Here is a 24141-nt window from a genome sequence, read left to right on the forward strand (position 1 = left end):
ATCCAAGGAGCTCTGGGGGGCCCAAAATATACTGTCTGCATATTCCACCAGGCTACTGAACATGGTGCTAGCAGTAGCCTGGTCTTGCTTGTCGGCCAGCACACTGTAGATTTTAGTCTCCCAGCATATAGAGCTTGCTTTGGCTGAACCCAAACATAAAAGTTGTAGCAAATGCCTTAGGCTACTTTCACACTGGCGTTTTGGCTTTCCGTTTGTGAGATCTCACAAGCGGTCCAAAACGGATCAGTTTCGCCCTAATGCATTCAGAATGGAAAAGGATCCGCTCAGAATGCTTCAGTTTAGTTTCCATTCCGCCTTGGAGACGGACACCAAACCGCTGCTTGCAGCGTTTTGGTGTCCATCTGACAAAACAGAGCCAAACGGAACCGTTCTGACACAATGTAAGTCAATGGGGATGGATCTGTTTTCTATGACACAATCTGGCACAATAGAAAACTGATCTGTCCTCCATTGGTGTTCAAGACAGATCTGTCTTGGCTATGCTAAAGATGATACAAACGGATGGATGGATGCAGACGGTTGTATTATCTGAACGGATCCATCTGTGCAGATCCATGACGGATCTGCACCAAACGCGTGTGTGAAAGTAACCTAAGCCTGCTGGTTATTGGGGTTCAACCAGCCCCATGTCCAGGATGTGTTGTCATTTGTAGCTCCATGTTCAGACTTTCCATGTTCAAACGGTTATTTATTTTCTATCCTATTAAAGGGGTTGTCCAAGTTCTATTTATTGATATCCTATCCTCAGGATAGGTCATCAATATCAGATCGGCTGGGGTCCGACACCCGGCACCCCTGCTATTAGCGATTTGAAGAGAAGGGCGCGCGCCGTGCCAGCGCTGCCTCCCCATCGCTGTTTACCTTCTAACTGTTGCATCTGCAGCCGTGAGCAGGTGCAATTATACCCAAGCCGTCCCATTCATTTCAATGGGACAGATCGCTCCCATACACTTGAATAGGAGCGATCCGTACTATTAAAATGAATGGGACGTCTTGGGTGTAATTGCACCTGCTCACGGCTGCAGATGCAACAGCTAGAAGGTAAACAGCGAAGGGGAGGCAGCGCTGGCACGGCGCGCGCCTTCTCTTCAAACAGCTGATAGCAGGGGTGTCGGACCCCAGCCGATCTGTTATTGATGACCTATCCTGAGGATAGGTCATCAATAAATAGAACTTGGACAACCCCTTTTAAGTTTTTAATGCTTTGCTGCTGCTCCCCCTTTATGTTAAAGCTGCTCTCAGCCCAGCGCCACGTTTTGAGTCTTGTGTAAAATGCTGATGTAGTGGACATTCTCTCTTGTAGGTGATTATATGCGAAGATCCGCCTGGGACCTCCTTATGGCAGGGTGAATTTGTTCATAAGTGCTTCAATATCAGCGCAATCCTTAAACAAGAAGCTGCCCAAGTCCCACACGTCTCAGCTCATATCAGCAGCCTATATGAGTCTGACAAGCAATCAATACAAAAATGTATATGTGATGAATAATAATCGCGGGCGAGCAGGAAGGATGACTATTCATGGCTAGGCTATCAGATGCTATCATGATGATTCTGTCATTGATTATGTTAATTATTCCCCGTGATTGACTGATTACAACCTGATACCTTGCTTTGGGTAATCCTTGGGGTTTTTGGTTTCGTCCCCCCCCCCTCCGTTCTGCTGTTATCTTACTTTACAATAGGAGGAAGATTTGGGAACAGGGAGTACCCAGATTCACAGCTGAAGGTCATGAGATATGGGAAGAACTGCATTAAACATATGCGGTCGGTGTTGAGACAAATCTGAATAATGGCTTGAAACAGCCGACCCTTTGCACTGTCCTGTCTCTGCAGTATACGGATCGCATTCTTCTGTCACGCAAATCTCTGAAATCCTGGCGTCCTGTCCGTTTTATAGAACAGTAGTAAACGTGGGGCACTGGTGCAGGGTTGGTTTGCTCATATGCAGTGGATATAAAAAGTCTACACACCCCTATTAAAATGTCAGATTTCTGTGATGTAAAAAAAATTAGCTGAAGATAACACATTTCAGAACTTTTTCCACCTTTTTAATGTGACCTATAAACTGTACAACTCAATTAAAAAAACAAACTGAAATCTTTTAGGTGGAGGGAAGAAAACTACAATTATTTGGTTGCATAAGTGTGCACACCCTCTTATAACTGGGGATGTAGCTTTGTTCAGAATTAAGCAATCACATTCAGAATCATGTTAAATAGGAGTCAGCAGACACCTGCCATCACGTAAAGTGCCTCTGATTAACCCCAAATAAAGTTCAGCTGCTCTAGTTGGTCTTTCCTGAAATTTTCTTAGTCGCATCCCACAGCAAAAGCCATGGTCCACAGAGAGCTTCCAAAGCATCAGAGGGGTCTCATTGTTAAAAGGTATCAGTCAGGAGAAGGGTACAAAAGAATTTCCAAGGCATTACATATACCATGGAACACAGTGAAGACAGTCATCATCAAGTGGAGAAAATATGACACAACAGTGACATTACCAAGAACTGGACGTCCCTCCAAAATTGATGAAAAGACGAGAAGAAAACTTGTCTGGGTGGCTACCAAGAGGCTTACAGCAACATTAAAGGAGCTGCAGGAATATCTGGCAAGTACTGGCTGTGTGGTACATGTGACAACAATCCCGTATTCTTCATATGTCTCGGCTATGGGCTAGAGGGGCAAGACAAAAGCCTTTTCTTACGAAGAAAAACATCCAAGCCAGGCTACATTTTGCAAAAACACATCTGAAGTCTCCCAAAAGCATGTGGGAAAAGGTGTTATGGTCTGATAAAACCAAGGTTGAACTTTTTGGCCATAATTCCAAAAAATATGTTCGCAAAAACAACACTGCACATCACCAAAAGAACACCATCCCCACAGTGCAGCATGGTGGTGGCAGCATCATGCCAAGGGGCTGTTTTTCTTCAGCTGGAACTGGGGCCTTAGTTAAGCTAGAGGGAATTATGAACAGTTTCAAATACCAGTCAATATTGGCACAAAACCTTCAGGCTTCTGCTAGAAAGCTGAACCTGAAGAGGAACTTCATCTTTCAGCATAACAACGACCCAAAGCAGACATCCAAATCAACAAAGGAATGGCTTCACCAGAAGAAGATTAAAGTTTTGGAATGGCCCAGCCAGAGCCCAGACCTGAATCCGATTGTAAGGCCTCTTTCACACTACCGTATGGCTATTTCAGTGTTTTGCGGTCCGTTTTTCATGGATCCGTGGTTCTGTTTTTTTTGTTTCCGTTGTGTTTCCGTTCCATTTTTCCATATGGCATATACAGTAATTACATAGAAAAAATTGGGCTGGGCATAACATTTTCAATAGATGGTTCCGCAGGAACGGATACAGAAGACATACGGATGCATTCCATTTTTTTGCGGACCCATTGACTTGAATAAAGCCACGGAACGTGGTTTGCAGGCAATAATAGGACATGTTCTATCTTTCAACGGAACGGAAATACGGAATGCATACGGAGTACATTCTGGTTTTTTTTGCGGATCCATTTAAATGAATGGTTCCTTATACGGACCCTATACAGAACACAAAAAACGGCCCGCAAAACGGAAAAAAAAAAACGGTAGTGTGAAAGAGGCCTAAATCTGTGGGGTGATCTGAAGAGTGTTGTGCACAGGAGATGCCCTCGCAATCTGACAGATTTGGAGTGTTTTTGCAAAGAGTGGGCAAATCTTGCCAAGTCAAAATGTGCCATGCTGATAGACTCATACCCTAAAAGACTGAGTGCTGAAATAAAATCAAAAGGTGCTTCAACAAAGTATTAGTTTAAGGGTCCATTCACACGTCCGCAATTTCGTTCCACGTTTTGCGGAACGGAATTGCGGACTCGTTCATTCCTATGCCCGGACCCATTCATTCCATCGTGCTGCCCGGACACGGAATTGCGGGTCCGCAATTCGTTCCCGAAAAAAATAGAACATGTCCTATTCTTGTCCGCAATTGCGGGCAAGAATAGGCATATTCTATAGTGCCAGCGATGTTGGGTCCGCAAAATGCGGAACGGACATTGCCGCCGTCTGTGTTTTGCGGCTCCGCGGAACCGCAAAACATACTGCGGACGTGTGAATGGACCCTAAGGGTGTGCACACTTATGCAACCATATCATTTTATTTTTATATTTTTTGTTCCCTCTACTTAAAAGATTTCAGTTTATCAATTGAGTTGTACAGTTTATAGGTTGCATTAAGGCTGGGTTCAGACCTGATCGTCCTGACCTGAGCGCTGTGTATGCGCGATTCTCCGGCGTCTCACATACGCGGCTACGGTAGTATGCGAACGCCCATTGTCACGCGATCCCGGAAGTCTATGTACGGGAAAGCGCGACAAGACGCCCCAAAGAAGCTCCTGAACTTCGTACGCGCTGTAAAACGCCCAGGTGAGAACCATGCCGATAGGGAAGCATTGGTTTCTCCTTGTTGAGCGTTTTACAGCGCGTAGGAACGCGCTGTAAAACGCTCGTCTGAACCCAGCCTAAAGGTGGAAAAAGTTTTGAAATGATTTATCTTTGTCTCATTTTTTTTACATCACAGAAACCTGACATTTTAACGGGTGTGAAGACTTTTTATAGCCACTGTATGTCCATATCTTAGGCTTGCAGCGTTTTGATGTCCGCCTGGCAATGCGGAGCCAAACAAATCCGTCCTGACTTACAATGTAAGTCAATGGGGACCGTTCCGTTTTCACTGACACAATATGGCGCAATTGAAAACTGATTCGCCTCCCATTGACTTTCAGTGCAAGTCAAAACGGATCCGTTTGCACTTTGCATCATCATGAACAAAAAAAATGCAACAAAAAGTTAATGCAAACGGATCTGTTCTGAACGGATACAAGCGTTTGCATTATAGGTGCAGGTCTGTCTGTGCAGATACTAGACGGATCACCACCTAACATAGGTGTGAAAGTAGCCTAACTGCTGATTTATATGCATTTGAGCTCCATGAAAGGGTCATTTGTATATATGTAAAATGGCTCTCCTCCAGAAGGAAGACAATTCTCTCTCGTGCCAGGAAGCTTCCCTGTAAGTCAATGTCTGGCCCATAGTAAAGCTTTGAGACATGACAATATCAGCCAGACCAGAGACTACTATCTATAGTTATGGGTTGGACATTGACTTACAGTTCCCTAGAGCTGGCATTTCAGGTTTTCTTCCTTTTCCACTGACTGTACACTTTAGATGTATACTGAACGAACCCTCTGATTCATGTGGTATCAGATGACTGACTAATGTGCATGGGGACCTCCTGACGCTCCTTCGTTGGCCAATGTCGGAGGAATGAAGGATAGGGCTGTATGATTTCAGCTAGGGCTGCAGCTATCTATATTTTATTTATTTTTTTATTTTAATTTACAATCTTCCCATTCATTATAAATAACAATGTGGTACAACATAGGCTACTTTCACACCTGCGTTCAGGTGTCCGCTCGTGAGCTCCGTTTGAAGGGGCTCACAAGCGGCCCTGAACGCAGCCGTCTGGCCCTAATGCATTCTCAGTGGAGGCGGATCCACTGAGAATGCATCCGCCTGCCAGCGCTCAGCCTCCCCTCCGCTCAGTGAGCGGACACCTGGACGCCTGGCCGTGCGGAGGCGAGCGGATCCGTTCCGACTTACAATGTAAGTCAATGGGGACGGATCCGCTTGAAGATGACACCATATGGCTCAATCTTCAAGCGGATCCGTCACCCATTGACTTTCAATGTAAAGTCTGAACGGATCCGCTCAGGCTACTTTCACACTTAGAAAATTTTTCTAAGTTATAATGCAGACGGATCCGTTCTGAACGGAGCCACCGTCTGCATTAATATGAGCGGATCCGTTCAGAACGGATCCGATCGAACGCTAGTGTGAAAGTAGCCTTAATCTCATCTTATATCAAGTCTCCCTCTTTTCTTCACCCTCCCATTCCCCCCCCCCCCCCTCCAACCCCTTTTTTCCGCGGAGCTGCCGTCATTACTTAGTGTTATCATTTCCAATCGCCCCAGATCCGCAGCCAAGCTGCTTTCTTTCCCACCGTTTAGGCAAGACTATATTCGTACTGCTTTACCCTATTCATATACTCCATCCACTCCCGGAAATTTGGATACTTCGTAGAGCCCCAATACTTAACTATTATTATTTTAATAATGAATTATTCTGCCGATTAATCCAACGACTAATTGAGTTAATTAAGAAAACTCATCAGCTCTCCTGCCATCAGTATCAGTCCGCCCCCCCCCCCCCCTCAGTGCCATGAGTCTCCCCTCCCTAGTGCCATTAGTTCCTTCAGCAGTGCCATTGGTTCTCCCCCAGTGCCACCAGCTACCCCCAGTGCCCCCAGCTTCTCCATGTCCTTAGTTGCTCCCCCCATGCCATCAGTATCCTGCATGCTTATGAGGGTTTTTGGAGACTGTTTTCGGCCAAACAGTTATTAGGTTGGTTATACACCAGTTCTCTAGTTGGGTCAACCAAGGACTCCGTGCTCCATGAGCTGACAGCTATATAATATCGTAGAGGAATCAGGACAGTTTAGCAGTCACCGCTCCCCAGTGTTCAGTAATAATATGGAGCTCCCTAAAATACGTCCGTCTCTTTTCTTGATGGAGAATAATTGCCTGTACATGTGCGGTCATGTTTGTAAATGGTGACTGAACAGATAACGAGGACTATCTCTCCTGTTTACAGTCACTTGTTGCAACAAGTTTGTTCCTGTCCTGTGACTGGGGTTGTTTCACATGAATGAGACGAGGAAAATTCGGCCACATATGAATATATAATTAGGCCAGTTTCACACAAGCAGATTGGGAAATCTGCATGGAACGATCCACGATGTGGCCATATTACTGATGGTACTGCATCACTATTACATACATGGTGTGTGAATCCTTCAGAATTTTCTATATTTCTGCATAAATATAGACGTTTTCCATGTCAGAAACTGCACGGAAAAATGACTCCAAGCATCGTCCCGTCCATTTCAGTCGGAAGCAACATGCAGTGAATGGGAAGTGGCCAGAAACCGCGTTGTATGCTCTGTAAACGCTTGGGTGTTTTTTGGTACAGATTCGCTTAAAAACCCAGAAACAGAAAATGCTCTTTTGAAATGAAGTGTACACCCCATTACAAAAAAGCATCATAAATCAATGTGGAATCTGATTTTGGAGATGGCTTGTCAAAATCAGTCATGATTGTACCCAACTTTTTTCTTGTTTACCCATTCTTGTCACTGCCTGGCCCAGTCACTCACAGCGGAGAGGTTGTGGTTGGCACATGCACTGACTGGTCCTCCGGGTGCAACAGCAATGCCCTTGTTGCACCAAAGGGCTAATTAGCATGATCTAAAGTAGCTCATATCTCTGGACTGACCTCACGGTTCTAGGGTTACACTCCACTGCTCAGTGCACATCTCCATTGGCAGATGGATTTATAGCAGGGTATATGCTGATAGATTCCCTTTAATGTCTTGCCTCCACAGCCTCTCTTACAGCTATTATTTCTGCCACAGTCTGCCCTTACAGCACAATCAAGTGTGCCTTTTTTAGGCCTCATGCACACGGGCGTTGTTTATTTTGCGGTCCGCAAATTTCGGATCCGCAAAACACGGATGGCGTCCATGTGCGTTCCGCCATTTGCAGAATGGCACAGACAGCCATTAATATAACTGCTTATTCTTGTCCGCAAAACGGACAAGAATAGGACAGGTTATATTTTTTTTCGGACCGCGGAGCAACGAATGCGGACAGCACACTGAGTGCTGTCCGCATCTTTTGCCGCCCCATTGAAGTGAATGTGTCCGCATCTGAGCTGCAAAAACTGCTGCTCGAATGCGAACCAAAACGGCCGTGTGTATGAGGCCTTAAGGGTATTCCTATCTCAGACGTTTGACGCAACTAGGGATGGGCGATATGGCCTAAAATCTATATTGCGATATAAGTTTAAGCATATGCGATCTATATATCTATCACAATATATTCTATATTTCGGTGGGGTTAAACTTTTTTTTTACTATTAGCCTCCTTAGGGGCTAGAACACTTGTCCTATTCACCCTAAGGGCTCTATTAGGGTGAATAGGACTTCACACACTCCATGCTGCCCTGTGCATGGTGCACCCAGCAGTAGGGAGCTGACTATGGCAGCCAGGGTTTGAATAGCATCCTGGCTGCCATGGCTCCGATCAGAAGCTGCCACCAATGATTTCATCTTGTGGAGGGGGGGGGGGGGGGGGTGCAAAATTAATATAATACTTAGAAGAGGGGGAGTAGAAGGGAGGGGCTGAGGGGTTAATTGCGGCGGATCACGGCGCGCGGTAATTGAGGCCAGGTATTGGATATGGCCGGCACGTCCAGGCTACGTTTGTATTCAGGCATATTAACTATATTCATTGGTGGCGCAGTGGCCACAGTCCCTCCCCTCCTCCTCTCTGTTCTCATTGGTGGTGGAGTGGCCACAGTCCCTCCCCTCCTCCTCCTAGTCTGTTCTCATTGGTGGAGTGGCCACAGTCCCTCCCCTCCTCCTCCTAGTCTGTTCTCATTGGTGGAGTGGCCACAGTCCCTCCCCTCCTCCTCCTAGTCCGTTCTCATTGGTGGAGTGGCCACAGTCCCTTCCTCCTCCTCTCTGTTCTCATTGGTGGAGTGGCCACAGTCCCTCCCCTCCTCCTCCTAGTCTGTTCTCATTGGTGGTCAGCGGCAGCCGCACACAGTGGGGAGGGAGGAACTCAGGAGAACATGGTGTGTGCCGAGAGCGGCACATGCCATGTTCTACCGCGATATAAATGAAATCTCTATCGTTGGCCAAATTTATATCGTTTATATTGCATATTGTCTATATCGCACACCCCTAACGCAACCTATGAAGGTCTGCTATAAGAATACCCCTTTAATATCCTGATTTTGCCTTGTAAGCCAATGCACCTACCTGTGCAGACTGAGAACTAAGGCATTATGCCCATTTTCTGTGGATTGCACATGAACCCAATAATTTCTGTTGGGCTGCAAAAAATGTGGATCTGTCCGAATCCATGCAGCTGTTCCGCAAATGATAGAACATGTCTTATTCCTGTTCTTTCCTACAAAGCAGTTGTGGCATGCATAGGGTTTGTGTCCTTGTGGATCTGCCTTTTGCAGAACAAACAACGCATACGGTCGTGTGAATGTAACCTAAATCTAAGGGGAGGATATATCAAGACAGACGCTTTCTGCGCCCTTCTTGATATCCCCTGCGTCATTGGAGGAACGTCCTCCTGCAATCCATGCGCCCAAACCGCTCTGAGCTTCCGTAGATTTCTAGCTTCATTTGCGGCAAAAAACTGGCGTAAATTAAGATAAATTTGTCGGAGCCGCTTCCCATATCCCCTTCCGGCCATTGTCACACCCCCTTCAGGGAAAGTGGCGCGGGTGGAGTGAAATACGAGAGGTGACTATTTTCTTTTTTTTAAAGTCACAAACATAGGAGGTGTCTTTTTAAGCTTCTCAGGCACAAGGGAAATGATAAATCTTCCCCTGTGGGTGCGGGGGGTGTAAAGTTACCATACTGAAAATTACTTGTATTTGGCTTCCTGGGTACATCGCTGTGCTGTCGATGTCATTCACAATGGTTATTACACCCTGGATGTATGTAGCTGGCTGTGGAGATGTTTACCAACACCTTACCTTTCATATTTCATGCGTGTGTAACATTTTTTAGTGTTCCTGAATGATACATTTAGTAGTCGTCTTAACACCATTTTTCTCTTACAGATGACGACTTTGATCAGTTTGATAAGCCTGGCGCAGAAAGGTCTCGAAGAAGAAGAACCAAGGATGATGACTGGGACAGGTAGTTATGTTTCTCCCTCTGGTAAACATGTTGTTTGTCAGTATAAATTGTATAATGAAGATCTTGGTTGCGCTGTATCAGCACGTAAAGAAGAATTTCACTAATCGGACGGAAATACATACCAAGAAAATGTATGGATAAGGTTTATTGTGTGAATTCTTTTGGTTCCTGAGGCAACTTGTCAAATAATTCATTATTTTGACTTATTTCTTTTGCCTCAATTCCTTTAAAATATCAGAGACCCTAAATGTAGAAAATACGCCAAGATGGAATTAAATATGCCCCGAAGGAGTGTACAGGGGCATGTGTGGTCTTAATAGCATAACCCCTTTGAGGGGTTTTCTGACCAGTGCAGAGGCGCCTATTATGAAATATGTGCACTTTTGTGTTTCATAGACTGAATGCCCCTTTAAAGGGAGCATGTTACCATAAACAATGCTGCCCAATCTACCAGCATCATGTTAAATAGCAGGAAGAGCTGAGTGGCTTGACCTAGTTTCTTGTAAAAAAACTCTGTATAAGGCTACTTTCACGAGCATGAGCCCTAACTTGTAGCTTAATTATTAAAATCCCTTCTCATTTTTGGCTTCAAGGGAGTCTGTCAGCAGTTCTGACCATGCTAAACTGCCAACAGCACTAGGTAGCGAGCTGCTTTGCATCCCCTCCCTCTGCTCTGCGTGACAGCTGTAGTTGTCACACAGAGGGAAGGGCCTGAAGCTCAAGACAGTACACTTGAGAAAAGTGACCATACCTCCTTGGTATCATGCTATCAATTAGCCAAGTGTCATTTTAGTATTGTGTACCATATTTGTTCAAGTTGGATTCACTGCTTGTATTGTAATATTGTTACGGTTAATTATTATATATATATTTTTTTTTTTTTTTTTATTAAGTGAGCTAGAAGATGACCTACTTGAGGAGGACTTCTTACCCGGGAAAAAGGTAAACTATTTTCCTTCTTAGGAATGTACTGCAGGTTTAGTAATCCTGAGTATGTGAACTGAAATGACTGACATGTTCTGTTTGCTCTCCAGCCTTCTGTAGATCTGTCAGATGAAGAACTTAATGATGATCTTCTCCAAAGTGATGAAGAAGAGCTGGACTTAGTGAATTACAGGTATAGATTTTACCCAAGTCTTAAAGGAAACATGTCAGCGGCAAAAGCCATCCCAAACCGCCAGCAGTACCTTCAAGTAGCCGGCAGTGAGTTTTGAATGATGATTTCCTTACTCCATTCTGATGAGGCAGAAGTATGAAAAAACTATCTTTTATCCTCCGTCCGCTCTATTTTTCAGTCAGGCTTGAAGTTAAGGGGGCAGCGGCCTCCTTGCTTCAAGTAACGGTAACCGCGTTCTCTTCTGCCTTCTGCAGTAAGAAAATCATCATCAGAAACTCACTGCCGGCTACTTGAAGGTACTGCTGGCGGTTTGGAATGTTTTTTGCCGCTGACAGGTTCCCTTTAATCACTGATCGGTGTTTATCTTGTGCTGTTTTACCGGTATTCTGACTAAAACCACATGGACGTAAATACAGATGAACGATTCGATTTGTACAAATTGATTCGTTCATCGAGCAGAGTTCTAGCAGCGAGGGGCTGTCCTCATCTACTAAAAAGCTCCTTCCGCCACTTAAATGACAGGGCTGGACGCCTCGTCCGGCCCTTACAATCTAGGTGCAAGCACAAAAGAATGTCTTAAGAAAGTCCTCCGTTATTGTCCGCTGTGAGCCCAAGGTCTTTTTCTGATCTTTCTTTCATGGTAGTATGAAGAAATGACTCCCTTAGTGCAGTGCTCCTCAACTCCAGTAGTCAGGGCCCATCTGCCGGTCACAATTTGAAAATATCTCAAAGGATATATATCTGTGCTAGCATTGACCCTAATTATATCACCTGTCCAATATAAAGGAATTCTGAAACCTGACCGCTAGCTGGGCCCTGAGGACTGACGTTGAGGAGCACTGCCGTTGTATCCTGCTTTTGTGCCACCAAATCAATGAAATCTCAAAGAACACAAACTCAAGAACTTTTTAAATGAGCCATCCTGTGTCAACTGGGATATCCTCAATAACCCTCTCCACCACCAGAGCTCGAACCGTTCCAAGTTTAGCAAATTCCAGATAATTATCATTGTCCCATATAGGAGAGTATTTCCTGTGCCCTCCACTCCCACAAATTGTTTTTTATTCTGTCCAAGCTTTATAAATCGTATGGAAAGTAGGAAACGGATAGTTCGAGCTACACAATTTATTTAAAGGGGTTGTCCAGGTTCAGAGCTGAACCTGGACATCCCTCCATTTTCACCCCGGCAGCCCCCCTGACATGAGCATCGGAGCAGTTCATGCTCCGATGCTCTCCTTTGCCCTGCGCTAAATCGCGCAGGGCAAAGGCATTTTTCTGAGTTCCGGTGACATACCGGGCTCTCTATGGGGCTGACAGGCAGCCCGGTGACGTCACCGGCACTGATGGGCGGGATTTGGCTCTGCCCTAGCCAGTAAAACGGCTAGGGCAGAGCTAAAGCCCGCCCCTCAGAGCCGGTGACGTCACCGAACACACCGCTGGGCGGAAGTTACCGCCCGGCAGTGTGTTATTGAAAACACAAGAGCCTGTGCCCTGCGCGATCTAGCGCAGGGCACTGGAGCGCATCGGAGCATGAGATGCTCCGATGCTAGGCTCAGGGGGGCTGCCGGGGTGAAAATAAGGGTATGTCCGGGTTCAGCTCTGAACCCGGACAACCCCTTTAACTTGTTACCTCCAGTAAAGTTCCCCGACCCAAGGCATGACTAATAACTTTCCCAGCAGCCATGGGAGAAGTGCCCATTCCCCATCCGTTTAGATGCAGGTAATATATTCAGGGATCCAGTCGTTGTAACATCTTCAAACAAATTCTCAGAGTAGATTTCTTCCAAACTACATCCCGGAAGATACCATTGAATTCATGGAACAGCCTAAGAGGCAGCCGAAGTGGTTGCCATTGAAGTGAATGGGGCTGAACTGTGCCCAAGCCATGTGACAGTCATGGCATCACTGGCGTGCGGGAAGCGGTGAGAAGGCTGTGGCGCTACTTCGAGCACTGCTACCTTCTCAAACAGCTGATTGCCGGGGGGGGGGGGGGTCCTGGGTGTCGGACCCCCACTGATCAGATGCTGATAACCTATCCAAAGGACCACTAAGTACATAAATTGGATACAGTTATTAAAGGGGTTGTTTCACTTCAGCAAATGGCATTTATCATGTAGAGAAAGTTAATACAAGGCACTTATTGTCTATATTGTCTCCTTTGCTGGCTGGATTCCTTTTTCCATCACATTATACATGGCTCGTATCTTGGGGTTACGACCCCCCTGCAATCCAGCAGCGGTGGATGCACACTATAGGAAAAAGCAACGGTCTTTGTGCGCTCCTGCTTTTCCAGTAGTGTGCAATCACGGCCACCGCTGATGGTCTGCAGGGCGGACTTAACCCCAGGATACGAGCAGTGTATAATGTGATGGAAATATAAATCCAGCCAGGAAAGGAAGCAATATGGACAATCACAATACATTAGTAAGTGCCTTGTAATAACTTTCTCTACATGATAAATGACATTTGCTGAAGTTCTAGCTAAGAAGCAGATTGCGCTCATGATGGTAAGAAGAAACCCGTTATGAAGGAGTCAGATTTGGAGTCAGAACCTTGGCTTGCTGAATCCACAGCCTTTTGTCTGTGGCCAATCATTAAAAACCTATATTTTATATATTTTTTTCACTAGATAATGTATTGGCATATGTACAAAATCAGGATTTCAGTGTAACCCAACAAGAAATGTGATCATTGTTTCATTGCAGTTCACAAGGAGTAACAGTCAGTCTTAATGCCACCGCCGGCGAAATTTCATCCTTTGAACTTTCTAAAAGCGTGAATGAGGAGTGCGTAGCAGAGGGAGTAGAATTTGAGGAAGAGGAGACTGAAGAAGTTTATGAGGAAACTGAGGAACTGGAAACTGTTACTGAAGATGTGGTTGAGACCTATGAAGAAAGCTACACTGAGTTAGCTGATGAACAGGTAGAATATGAGGAGGAAGGAACCACGGACGAGGTGCTGGACCTTGAGATCAATGAACCTCTGGATGAATTTCAAGTAAGTCTTCTTGTATCTCTGGTGATCAGGGGTTTTCATGAGACTTGGGTTTGAGGACAATTTGAAACCTATTCACTTCCAGTTGGAGAGATGAAAATTAGACCTATTATCAGTGGCTGCCAGTTTCTTTATCTAGATGGTGACAAACTTTCCGTTGACAGCTTGTTTGTCGTTAGGTAGCGGTCCTTTGTTATGCTAGATGGCAGGAGAGAATCATGACCTTGAGGGCTGTATCCTCATGGATGAAAACTGCTTTTGTGTTCGGAGGACCACGTGCAATTGTTCATACTGTTTAATGCAAAAGCTATTATCCAGGCTTTTGAACAAGATCTGATAAAGTCATCTAAAGCTAAAAGATTATTGACTTCCTAAAGACATCTTTAGGGTGCTTACTGTGAGGGAATGATTGATTGCTTTCGCTGGTCATTTTTGTAACTAATAGCTGTCCATGGCTGAATGAAGAGATTGAAGATCCGTGTTTACCCACAGAGATAATAGATTTATAAAATGATGCTTTCCTTTGGCTGGATATAATAGGGGTTAATCTTGTCTAATGTATGAATACATCTTTTCAATCAAAGTCACTTTGTATTTCTAGATAGACTTGTATATCATAAAACTACAGATCATGGCACGAAATCCTCTGTTCTGCACTATGTTTAAAAAAAAAAGTATACTAGACAGCAGTAAATAAAATATATTGTCCTTGGCTATAGTTGTCAAGCGTTGCTGTTTTGCAGTAACCTCATTTAGTGTAGCATAAAAAGGACCTAATAGGTGATGGATTATCAAATATTCAGGGTTATTGCATGGTCATGGCAAAGTGTGGAAATGATGGAACTGCTTGTGTCATTCCAGCCTAAGGCCTCTTGCACACGTCCGTGTTTACTCCGCATTTTGCAGAACGGAACAGCTGGCCCCTAATAGAACAGTACTATCCTTGTCCGTTATGCGGACATTAATAGGGGAAGTTCTATCTTTTAGCAGAACGGATATACAGAAATACGAAATGGAATGCACACGGAGTACCTTCTGTTTTGTTTTTTTACTTTTTTAGCGGACCTATTGAAATGAATGGTTCCGCATGCGGTCTGCAAAAAAAACAAAAAACGGAATTGACACGGAAAGAAAATACGTTTGTGTGCAGGAGGCCTAAAGCAGTTTAACGCGTGACTTCGTTTTTATACAGTAAAGGGATTGTCCAACCCTTTACAAATGATTACTCAGGATTGGCTATCTCTATGATTGGCAGGGTCTGGCACCCTGCTCTCCCACTGATCAGTTGTTCTGCAGTAGCTCTGACGCCAGAACCATACACAGCGCCATCTGTTGTGCAGTGGATGGGACTGCTTATTGCAGTGCTGCTTCCATTCAAGTGGAGGCCAGAGCTCTAGTTCTGGTTCCGGAGCTACTGCATAGCAGCTAATTGGCGGGGCTGTGGGTTGTTGGACCCTCACCAATCAGATACAGTATTTTTCGCTTTCCAAGACTATTTTTTCGTGCTAAAGTATCTTATAAACTGCAGATCCCCTGACTACTTCCTTCAAGGGGTGTTCTCACTTCTGCAAGTGGCATTTATTATGTAGAGAAAGTTAATACAAAGCACTTCACTTACTAATGTATTGTGATTGTCCATATTGCCTCCTTTGCTGGCTAGATTCATATTTCCATCACATTATACGCTGCTGGTTTCCATGGTTACAACCGTCCTGTAATCCATCAGCAATGAACATGCTTGCACACTATATAGAAAAAAAGCACTAGCCTATATGCACTCCCATGGTCCCGGTCGTAATGGAAGCACTCACTAGTATTTGCTTTATAAGATGCACTAACATTTCCCCCCCCCCCCACACTTTTGGGGGGGAAGTGCGTCTTATAAAGAGAAAAATATGGTAATTCCGCCCTATTGATTGCATTATTTTATAAAAAAAAAAAAATATATATCTATATATCTCTATCTATCTATCTATCTCTAATTTTTTTTTTATATATTTTTTTCTATGCAGATTTTCTTCTTTGGGGTACATGCACATGTTGTGGATTATGCATGGAGTCTTGTGCAGAAAAAAGACACTGCGTAATAAAGTGTATTTTCTGTGTGGAAATTAAACTGCGGTGCGGATTTAAAAAATCTTCCGCATGTAAATTGTTTGTGAGAGTCCACACCTTATCTGTAGTGGTTTTTACTAGGGATCGACCGATTATCAGTTTTGCCGATATTGAGGATTTTGACTGTTATCGGTATCAGCATTTATTTTGCCGATATTCCGATAACTTATGGGGAACACAGATCGCGCTGCTGACAGCGCTCTCCGTGTTCCCTCAGCAGCACAGGGGAGAAGGAAGCAGTGTCTCTCTCTCTCCCCCCCCCCCCCCCCCGTGCCGCTGCAGCCAATGGGAGGACAGGGGACAAGAGAAGGGGAGGGGCTGTGGCCACTGCGCCACCAATGAAGAGAAATCTCTCATTCATTCAAATTGAACAGGAGGCGGGAGCTGCAGGATCACATAGCCGGCTCCCGACCTCTATGAGCGGTAGCTGCGATCTGCGGTAGTTAACCCCTCAGGTGCCGCGGATCGCAGCTACCGCTCATAGCGGTCGGGAGCCGGCTATGTGATTCTGCAGCCAGCTCCCGCCTCCTGTATATGAATAAATGAGAGATTTAACTTCATTGATGGCGCAGTGCACCCCCAAGCCCCCCAGTATTAATCATTGGTGGCGCAGTGCACCCCACACCCCCACATTAAAAACATTGGTGGCGCAGGTGCAGTATTAATCATTGGTGGCACTGGCCACAGGATCCTCTCTCCCCTGCTCCTCCGATCGGAGCCCCGGCAGTGTAATCCTGGGGCTCCGATCGGTTACCATGGCAGCCAGGACGCTATTGAAGCCCTGGCTGCCATGATGAGCTCCATGCTGCTGTGTGCACAGAGCAGCAGGGACAGTGTGAGCTCCTATTCACTCTGATGGAGATCTATCAGGGTGAATAGGACAAGGGTTCTAGTCCCTAAGGGGGCTAAAAGTTAGAAAAACAAAAACAAACAAAAAAGTTAAAAAAAATAAAACACCAAAATATTAAGTATAAATGAAAAAAAGATTTACAAAAAAAAAATACACATTAACAATAAACATTAATTTTCTGCAGATTTGTGTAGGATTTTTTTTTTTTTTTTTAAATGAAAATTCCCAAAATATCGGTATAAATTATCGGCTATCGGCCTGAAAGTTCACAAATTATCGGTATCTGCCCTAAAAAATCAATATCGGTCGATCCCTAGTTTTTACCATAGACTGCAGTGGGGTTGTTAACGTAATCAGAAAATCTGCAACAAATGCACAAAAAAAGCATTAAAACTGTCATAATTGGTGCGGGTTTTATGCAGATTTTTTTTGCATACAAATGTGCATCGTGTGCAGGCAGTCTAATGTTAACCACTTAGTATAAATGCACACGATTAGGATTTATAGGCAGAGAAGCCACACTGAATTCTGCAGGTATTCACAGGGAAATCTATGCGGACAATCCACATCAATTGGTTTGGATTTTACTCTCCCCATTGAAGTGAATGGAGAAAATGTGCATGAAATCTGGTCAGGAAAACTAAAATAAATGACATGCTGTGGATTTTAAAATCTGCACCACAAGTCTAAATCGGCACAGAAAAAATCCACATAATGTACATGAGAATTTCAAAGGCAATGTACATGACCTATGGTGCCTATTTTCATGTGCATTTAGCCTTGAAGTCTTTGGGGAAATGGAATGTATAGCCTCTATTGACATGCTGCAGATTTTAAAATCCTCATGGCAGGGCAATGTCCTCGCGTACAAAGTACGTAAGGTGTACCTTAGATTTGGCAAAAGTCATTCACTTTGCTGGTACTGTTTTGCGCAAATCTGCACATAATCCCATGGGTTGTCCCATAGGAGAGGGGACAGCTGTTACTGTATCACCTAGAATCTGAGCTAATGGAGGTGACATAAAGTCTGGCTTTTGTCATGAAATTATTACGCTTGTTAAATTACCATATACAACTTGTGTTGACTATAAGCTTCCTACCCCCATGTCCCACGACCGTGGGATACCAGAAATCCTCGGTACAGCCCTGGGTTCCACCTGCCATCCTCCTGACAGTTAAGACTGAAAGTGCTAATGGTCTGTTTGTCACTTCAGTGTGAGTGACAGCAGTGTGGACGCTCACAGGTGTGTTCACAGGTACTCTCCAAACACCCTCTGCTGAATGGCAAGTTCTCTCCATTTGGCATTTAGATTTGTCCATTTAATCTTGTACTTCTTGCCTTTAAGGATGAAGAATACTCGCAGTCCTACAAGAGACAGAAAGTTAGCGAAGAACAAGAACAATATGTGGAAGATGCATCTGAAGATGTACAGGACCAGGAACCACAGGAGCTTGTGACTGAACCTGAAGAGGTAAGTTTGCCCCTCTGGCCCCTCTAGCATGCTTTGGTCCTGTTCACATTGAAGTATAAAGTGAAGTCACTCTCCCGCTGGGCGTTGTATCTAATGCCATTTACATGTGCAGGTGCTCAACGAATCGCAAGAGCTGCCTGTAGACACTAAAGAAGCTTTTGATGAAGATGATGAAGATGAGGAAGAGGAAGACAGTGGCCGTATACGTTTCAAAACTGAACGTAAAGAAGGGACAATAATACGCCTTTCAGACACCAACCGAGAACGGCGAAACATTCCAGAAACTTTAGGTAAATTCTCCCAAACACCTTTTTTGTTTTTTATTATGCAACTGCCAAGCTTGTTGGTGGAGCAGGTTTATACCTTTTTGATGTGTTTTTACCTGTAAGCAGTAGGTTAGGAGTAAGGGGAGTCCATTGAAAACTTAGAAGGAAAATTAGGACCGTGACTAATAGTCTATGCAGGCAGGTGCAGTTTGCATCTGCTTTTTGGGTGTCTGTTAGACGGTTTTATGATTTTATCGCACGCTTAGCATGTACATTTAAAGGGAATCTGTCACCAACATCTGACCTATATAATTAATGCGGTCATACAGCCAGACTTGGTTTTCCTTTGTTGATTTTCTATGACCAGTAAGCAGTTTATTTTGTATGCAAATTAGGGTGCAAAATGACCAGCACAGCGTTTCAGTAGCAGGTATATTGGGTCCGGTGTAGGGTTGGGCAATAAACCGATATTAGCGATATACTGCGGTATTAATAAATGGCGATATCGCAATTTTTTAATTACCGCTGTATTTTAGTGACGTCATAGGGGCACACACACGTCACAGTGCTGAATGCCTCGAAAACCTCCCTCCCCCTGTGATCCGGCTGCCGCTGCGCCACCAATGAGAAGGTGATAGTGAGGAGGAGGGGAGGAGCTGTGGCCGCTGTGCCACCAATGAGAATTGCCCTCGGTACAAATAAAGACTGTGGGTGCCGGCTATATCGCATATCCAGCAGCCGGTCTCGATGACTGGAAGCAGCGATCCCGCGAACCAAGGCAATTTACCCCTCATATGTGGCACCTGAGGGGTTAATTGGCACGGTTCGGTAGGATCCCTGTCATTGCGGCCGAGTGCCAGCTGTGCGATATGGCTGGCTCTCAGTCTATATTTGTATTATGGGGTTAATTACATTAATTGGTGGCGCAGTGCACCCAAGCCCCCCAATATTATAATCATTGGTAGCAGTGGCCACAGGGTCTCCTCCCCTCTTCATTGGTGGTGCAGTGGTAGCTTCTGATCTGAGCCCCAGCAGTGAAATCTCAGGGCTCCGATCGGTTACCATGGCAGCCAGGACCCTTTTGAAGCCATCCATGGCTGCCATGGTAATCTCCCTGCTGCCAAATGCATAAAAATCTCTATTAGGGTGCATAGGACAATGGATAAAAAGATCCCAGGTTCTAGTCCATAAGGGGGCTAATAGTTATTAAATAAAAAGTAAAAAAAAATCAAAATCAAAATCAAATTTTTTTTATCGCTCCCTTTCCCAATTTACATAAAAAATTTACACAATTTTTTTTTAATAGTTTATCGCCACATCCGATAGTCCAAACTATTAAAGTGTTGATAAATATCTCTTATGTGGTGAACACCGTAACAGAAACATAATGTAAAAAACATACGATTCTCCATTTTTTTTTTTGTCTCCTACCCCCAATAATTGGATAGGACTCTTCTATTATGGGCCGCACATTCCATAAATTGCAGAATGCACACTTTTATTTATTTTTTGGGCATTTTTATTTTTTATTTTTTTCATTTGTGTGGTATTGAGTATTGCATTACTTTTTTATGGGACCGAAATTGAATAAAAATTTTGGTATTGTGACAACCCTAGTCACAGGGGTACAAGTCCTTTAGGTCATAAAGAAATGGCATCTAGTGGCTGTAAACCCCCAGAGCCAGGAGACCGGTGCTGGATAATAGTCGCTACACTCTGGGGGCTGCCGCACAGAGAGGCCGGGGCTGAGAACAGTCGCTGCACCCTGGGGGCTGCTGCACAGAGAGGCCGGGGCTGAGAACAGTCGCTGCACCCTGGGGGCTGCTGCACAGAGAGGCCGGGGCTGAGAACAGTCGCTGCACCCTGGGGGCTGCTGCACAGAGAGGCAGTGGCTGAGAACAGTCTCTGCACCCTGGGGGGCTGCTGCACAGAGAGGCCGGGGCTGAGAACAGTCGCTGCACCCTGGGGGCTGCTGCACAGAGAGGCCGGGGCTGAGAACAGTCGCTGCACCCTGGGGGCTGCTGCACAGAGAGGCCGGGGCTGAGAACAGTCGCTGCACCCTGGGGGCTGCTGCACAGAGAGGCCGGGGCTGAGAACAGTCGCTGCACCCTGGGGGCTGCTGCACAGAGAGGCCGGGGCTGAGAACAGTCGCTGCACCCTGGGGGCTGCTGCACAGAGAGGCCGCGGCTGAGAACAGTCGCTGCGCCCTGGGGGCTGCTGCACAGAGAGGCCGGGGCTGAGAACAGTCGATGCGCCCTGGGGGCTGCTGCACAGAGAGGCCGGGGCTGAGAACAGTCGCTGCACCCTGGGGGCTGCTGCACAGAGAGGCCGGGGCTGAGAACAGTCGCTGCACCCTGGGGGCTGCTGCACAGAGAGGCCGGGGCTGAGAACAGTCGCTGCACCCTGGGGGCTGCTGCACAGAGAGGCCGGGGCTGGGAACAGTCGCTGCACCCTGGGGGCTGCGGTAATATGGCTGTAGTGTGTAGGGACTAAGACCCACATGAGAAGCGCCAGTCTTTAGTAAATGACCCCCAATGTTTTATTTGACTGAAAGGCATCTTTATGATGCCAAGGTGCCCTTCCTGACAATGTGTACCTATGAGGAGCACACTCTGAACAACCCACTTATCAGGGTTTTCTGCTAGGATGTCCCATTTTCTGTGGGAGCGGTGAAGATGGCTGACCGCTGCTATCTCCAGCACTCCCATAGAGAATGAATGTAGCAGCAGGGGGCACGGCCTCTCCATCAGATTTGTGACGTCGCAGGCAGTTAGATGCGCACAGGGGAGGTACTGAGCTCTCTGAATTGGCGGGCTTGGGCTCTTAGAAAGTTTGGAAACACCCTCCTGGGTACCTTGCACCCTAATTTGCACATAGAACATTGTTTTCTGGACATAGAAAATTGACAAACTGATAACAAGTATAACTGTATGGTAGCATTAGGTGAAATGTCGGTAACAGATGCCTCACACGTATCCCATACAGTGGCGTCCCTCACCGTGGGGTCCCATTTATTGTAACGTATAACATTTTTATATTTGTTTTACTGCACTTCACTTGCTGAACATCCACAGCAAACAGTTTTTCCATCAGATTTTTCCCAATGTATACGTTAAGCATGGTACAAAAAAGTGATGTAAGCAACACCTTAAAGGGGTTTTCCAGGATTTTTTTTTGTTGTCCTGCAAGATCCGTGGAGAAATCCATACTCTCCTGCTCCCTGCCAGGCTCTTCCAGCTCTGTGGCTCCTGAACTCTCTATACTTAACTTGTGATCCCCCTCTGTTAACTCCGCACAGATGAGTTTATGTGCACTGCTGCAGTTACTGGTGATGTGCCCCCAGGCAACATTTGTTGGGTCACGTGGCACTTGAGGACACATTATAAGATTTGTTCACAGATATCGGTGTCTGGGCACCAGTTAAGACTGTGTTCATATTTTATTTTTATTTTTTTTAAGTTTTTTCATTGAGAAAACAGGATGGAAAAGCATATTTTACTACGCTTTTCCATCCTGCGCAGTCCAGTAAAGAAACACATATGTTAGGCCTCCCAGGGCTCCAGACTAAAAAAAATACCTAGTAGCCATTGGCTCCTGAACTGAAAAATTTAGGAGCCAAATTAAATTTTTAGTCGCCAAATCGAAACCGAATGAAAATTTTGGTATCGTGACAACGCTACGCCGATCAGTTCGGCGTAGGTTGTTTCAATACCAAAATTTTGATTCGCTTTCGTCACCATAAAAAAGTATTGCGATACTCAATACCACGCAAAAAAGCCATTTCGCATTTTATGAAACGTTCGGCCCATAATAGAACAGTCCTATCCTATTTTTTGGGGTGACAAGTTGACTAAAAAATGGCGAATGCTCACCGCATAGGAGATATTTTTTAATAGTTTGGACTTTTCGGACGCAGCGCTATGTAATATATTTATTTATTGTATATATTTTTTATATGTCAAATTGGGAAAGGTGGGATTTAAACTTAATATTTTAGAGTACTTTCACACTAGCGTTTTTCTTTTCTGGCATAGAGTTCCGTCCTAGGGGCTCTATACCGGAAAAGAACTGATCCGTCATATCCCCATGCATTCAGGATGCATCAGGATGTCTTCAGTTCAGTCATTTTGACTGATCAGGCAAAAGATAAAACCGCAGCATGCTACGGTTTTATTTCCGCCGAAAAAAACTGAAGACTTGCCTGAATGCCGGATCCGGCATTTTTCCCCATAGGAACGTATTAGTGACAGATCCGGCATTCAAAATAACGGAATGCAGGATCCGTCCTTCCGGTCTGCGCATGCCGGTAAAAATGTGTAAAAAGATACAAGACGGGTCCGCATGACAAGCGGAGAGATGGATTCATTCTTGCAATGCATTTGCGAGATGGATCCGCATCCGGATGCATCTCATAAATGCTTTCAGTCACATTAAGATCGGCAGATCTGGCAGGCAGTTCCGATGACGGAACTGCTTGCCGGATCACATTACCGCAAGTGTGAAAGTAGCCTTAGTGTTTGTTTTATTTTTACTTACTATTAGCCCCCTTAGGGGCTGGAACCCTTGTCCTATTCACCCTTAGGCCCCTTTCACATGGGTGAGATTTCTGCGTGGGTGCAATGCGTGAGGTGAACGCATTGCACCCGCACTGAATCCGGACCCATTCACTTCTATGGGGCTGTGCACATGAGCTGTGATTTTTCACGCATCACTTGTGCGTTGTGTGAAAATCGCAACATGCTCTATGTTGTGCGTTTTCATGCAACGCAGGCCCCATAGAAGTTAATGGGGCTGCGTGAAAATCGCATTGTAACCGCAAGCAAGTGCGGATGCGGTGCGATCTTCACGCTTGGTTGCTAGGATGAAAGTCTAGTCATGTATTATTTTCCCTTATAATCATGTATAAGGGAAAATAATAGCATTCTTTAATACAGAATGCTAAGTATAAGGTCAATATTAATAAAAACATTGTATACACCCCAGTATAATAAACATTGAGTGCGCGCCCCCCCCCCATACAACACATGAGTGGCCCCAATATAACATTGGTGGCGCAAGTGGGCAGTGACAATGAGGGTAAAAAAATAAATTAAACATTAACTCCCCTCCTCCAATTGATCGCGGAGATGCCGGTCTCCTGTCTTTCTTAAGGGAACCTGTTGTGACATCACTTTGGTCATCACATGGTACATCATATGTCATCACCATTGTAATGGACCATGTGATTACCCATCAGTGACGTCACCACAGGTACTGAAGAAAGAACAGGAGACCGGCAGCTGCGCGATCAACTGGAGGAGGTGAGTTAATTTTTTAATTAATTTTTTTAACCCTCATTGGCACTTTCCACTGCGCCACCAATGTTTATTATACTGGGGGGGGGTGGGGGCGCACTCAATGTTTATTATACTGGGTTGTTAGGGGGGAAGGGGCGCACTGCGCCACCAATGAAGATAACTGACGTGTTAATACAAATACAGGAGGCGGGTG

At 45.2% G+C, this 24141-nt stretch overlaps 1 protein-coding gene across 3 annotated transcripts in view; it reads left to right on the forward strand.

Annotated features, from left to right (window-relative positions):
- RBM33 (RNA binding motif protein 33) overlaps window positions 1–24141 on the forward strand; it is a 111208-nt gene that overhangs the window by 13266 nt on the left and 73801 nt on the right. For all 3 annotated transcript variants that reach the window (XM_044293010.1, XM_044293008.1, XM_044293009.1), the window contains exons 2-7: window positions 9759–9837; window positions 10731–10779; window positions 10872–10954; window positions 13660–13951; window positions 18260–18385; window positions 18498–18675. In XM_044293010.1, coding sequence (XP_044148945.1) covers window positions 9759–9837; window positions 10731–10779; window positions 10872–10954; window positions 13660–13951; window positions 18260–18385; window positions 18498–18675 — 807 coding nt within the window. The remainder of the gene's footprint in view (window positions 1–9758; window positions 9838–10730; window positions 10780–10871; window positions 10955–13659; window positions 13952–18259; window positions 18386–18497; window positions 18676–24141) is intronic.

This window comes from Bufo gargarizans, chromosome 5 (genome assembly GCF_014858855.1).
Source record: "Bufo gargarizans isolate SCDJY-AF-19 chromosome 5, ASM1485885v1, whole genome shotgun sequence".
Taxonomy (NCBI): domain Eukaryota; kingdom Metazoa; phylum Chordata; class Amphibia; order Anura; family Bufonidae; genus Bufo; species Bufo gargarizans.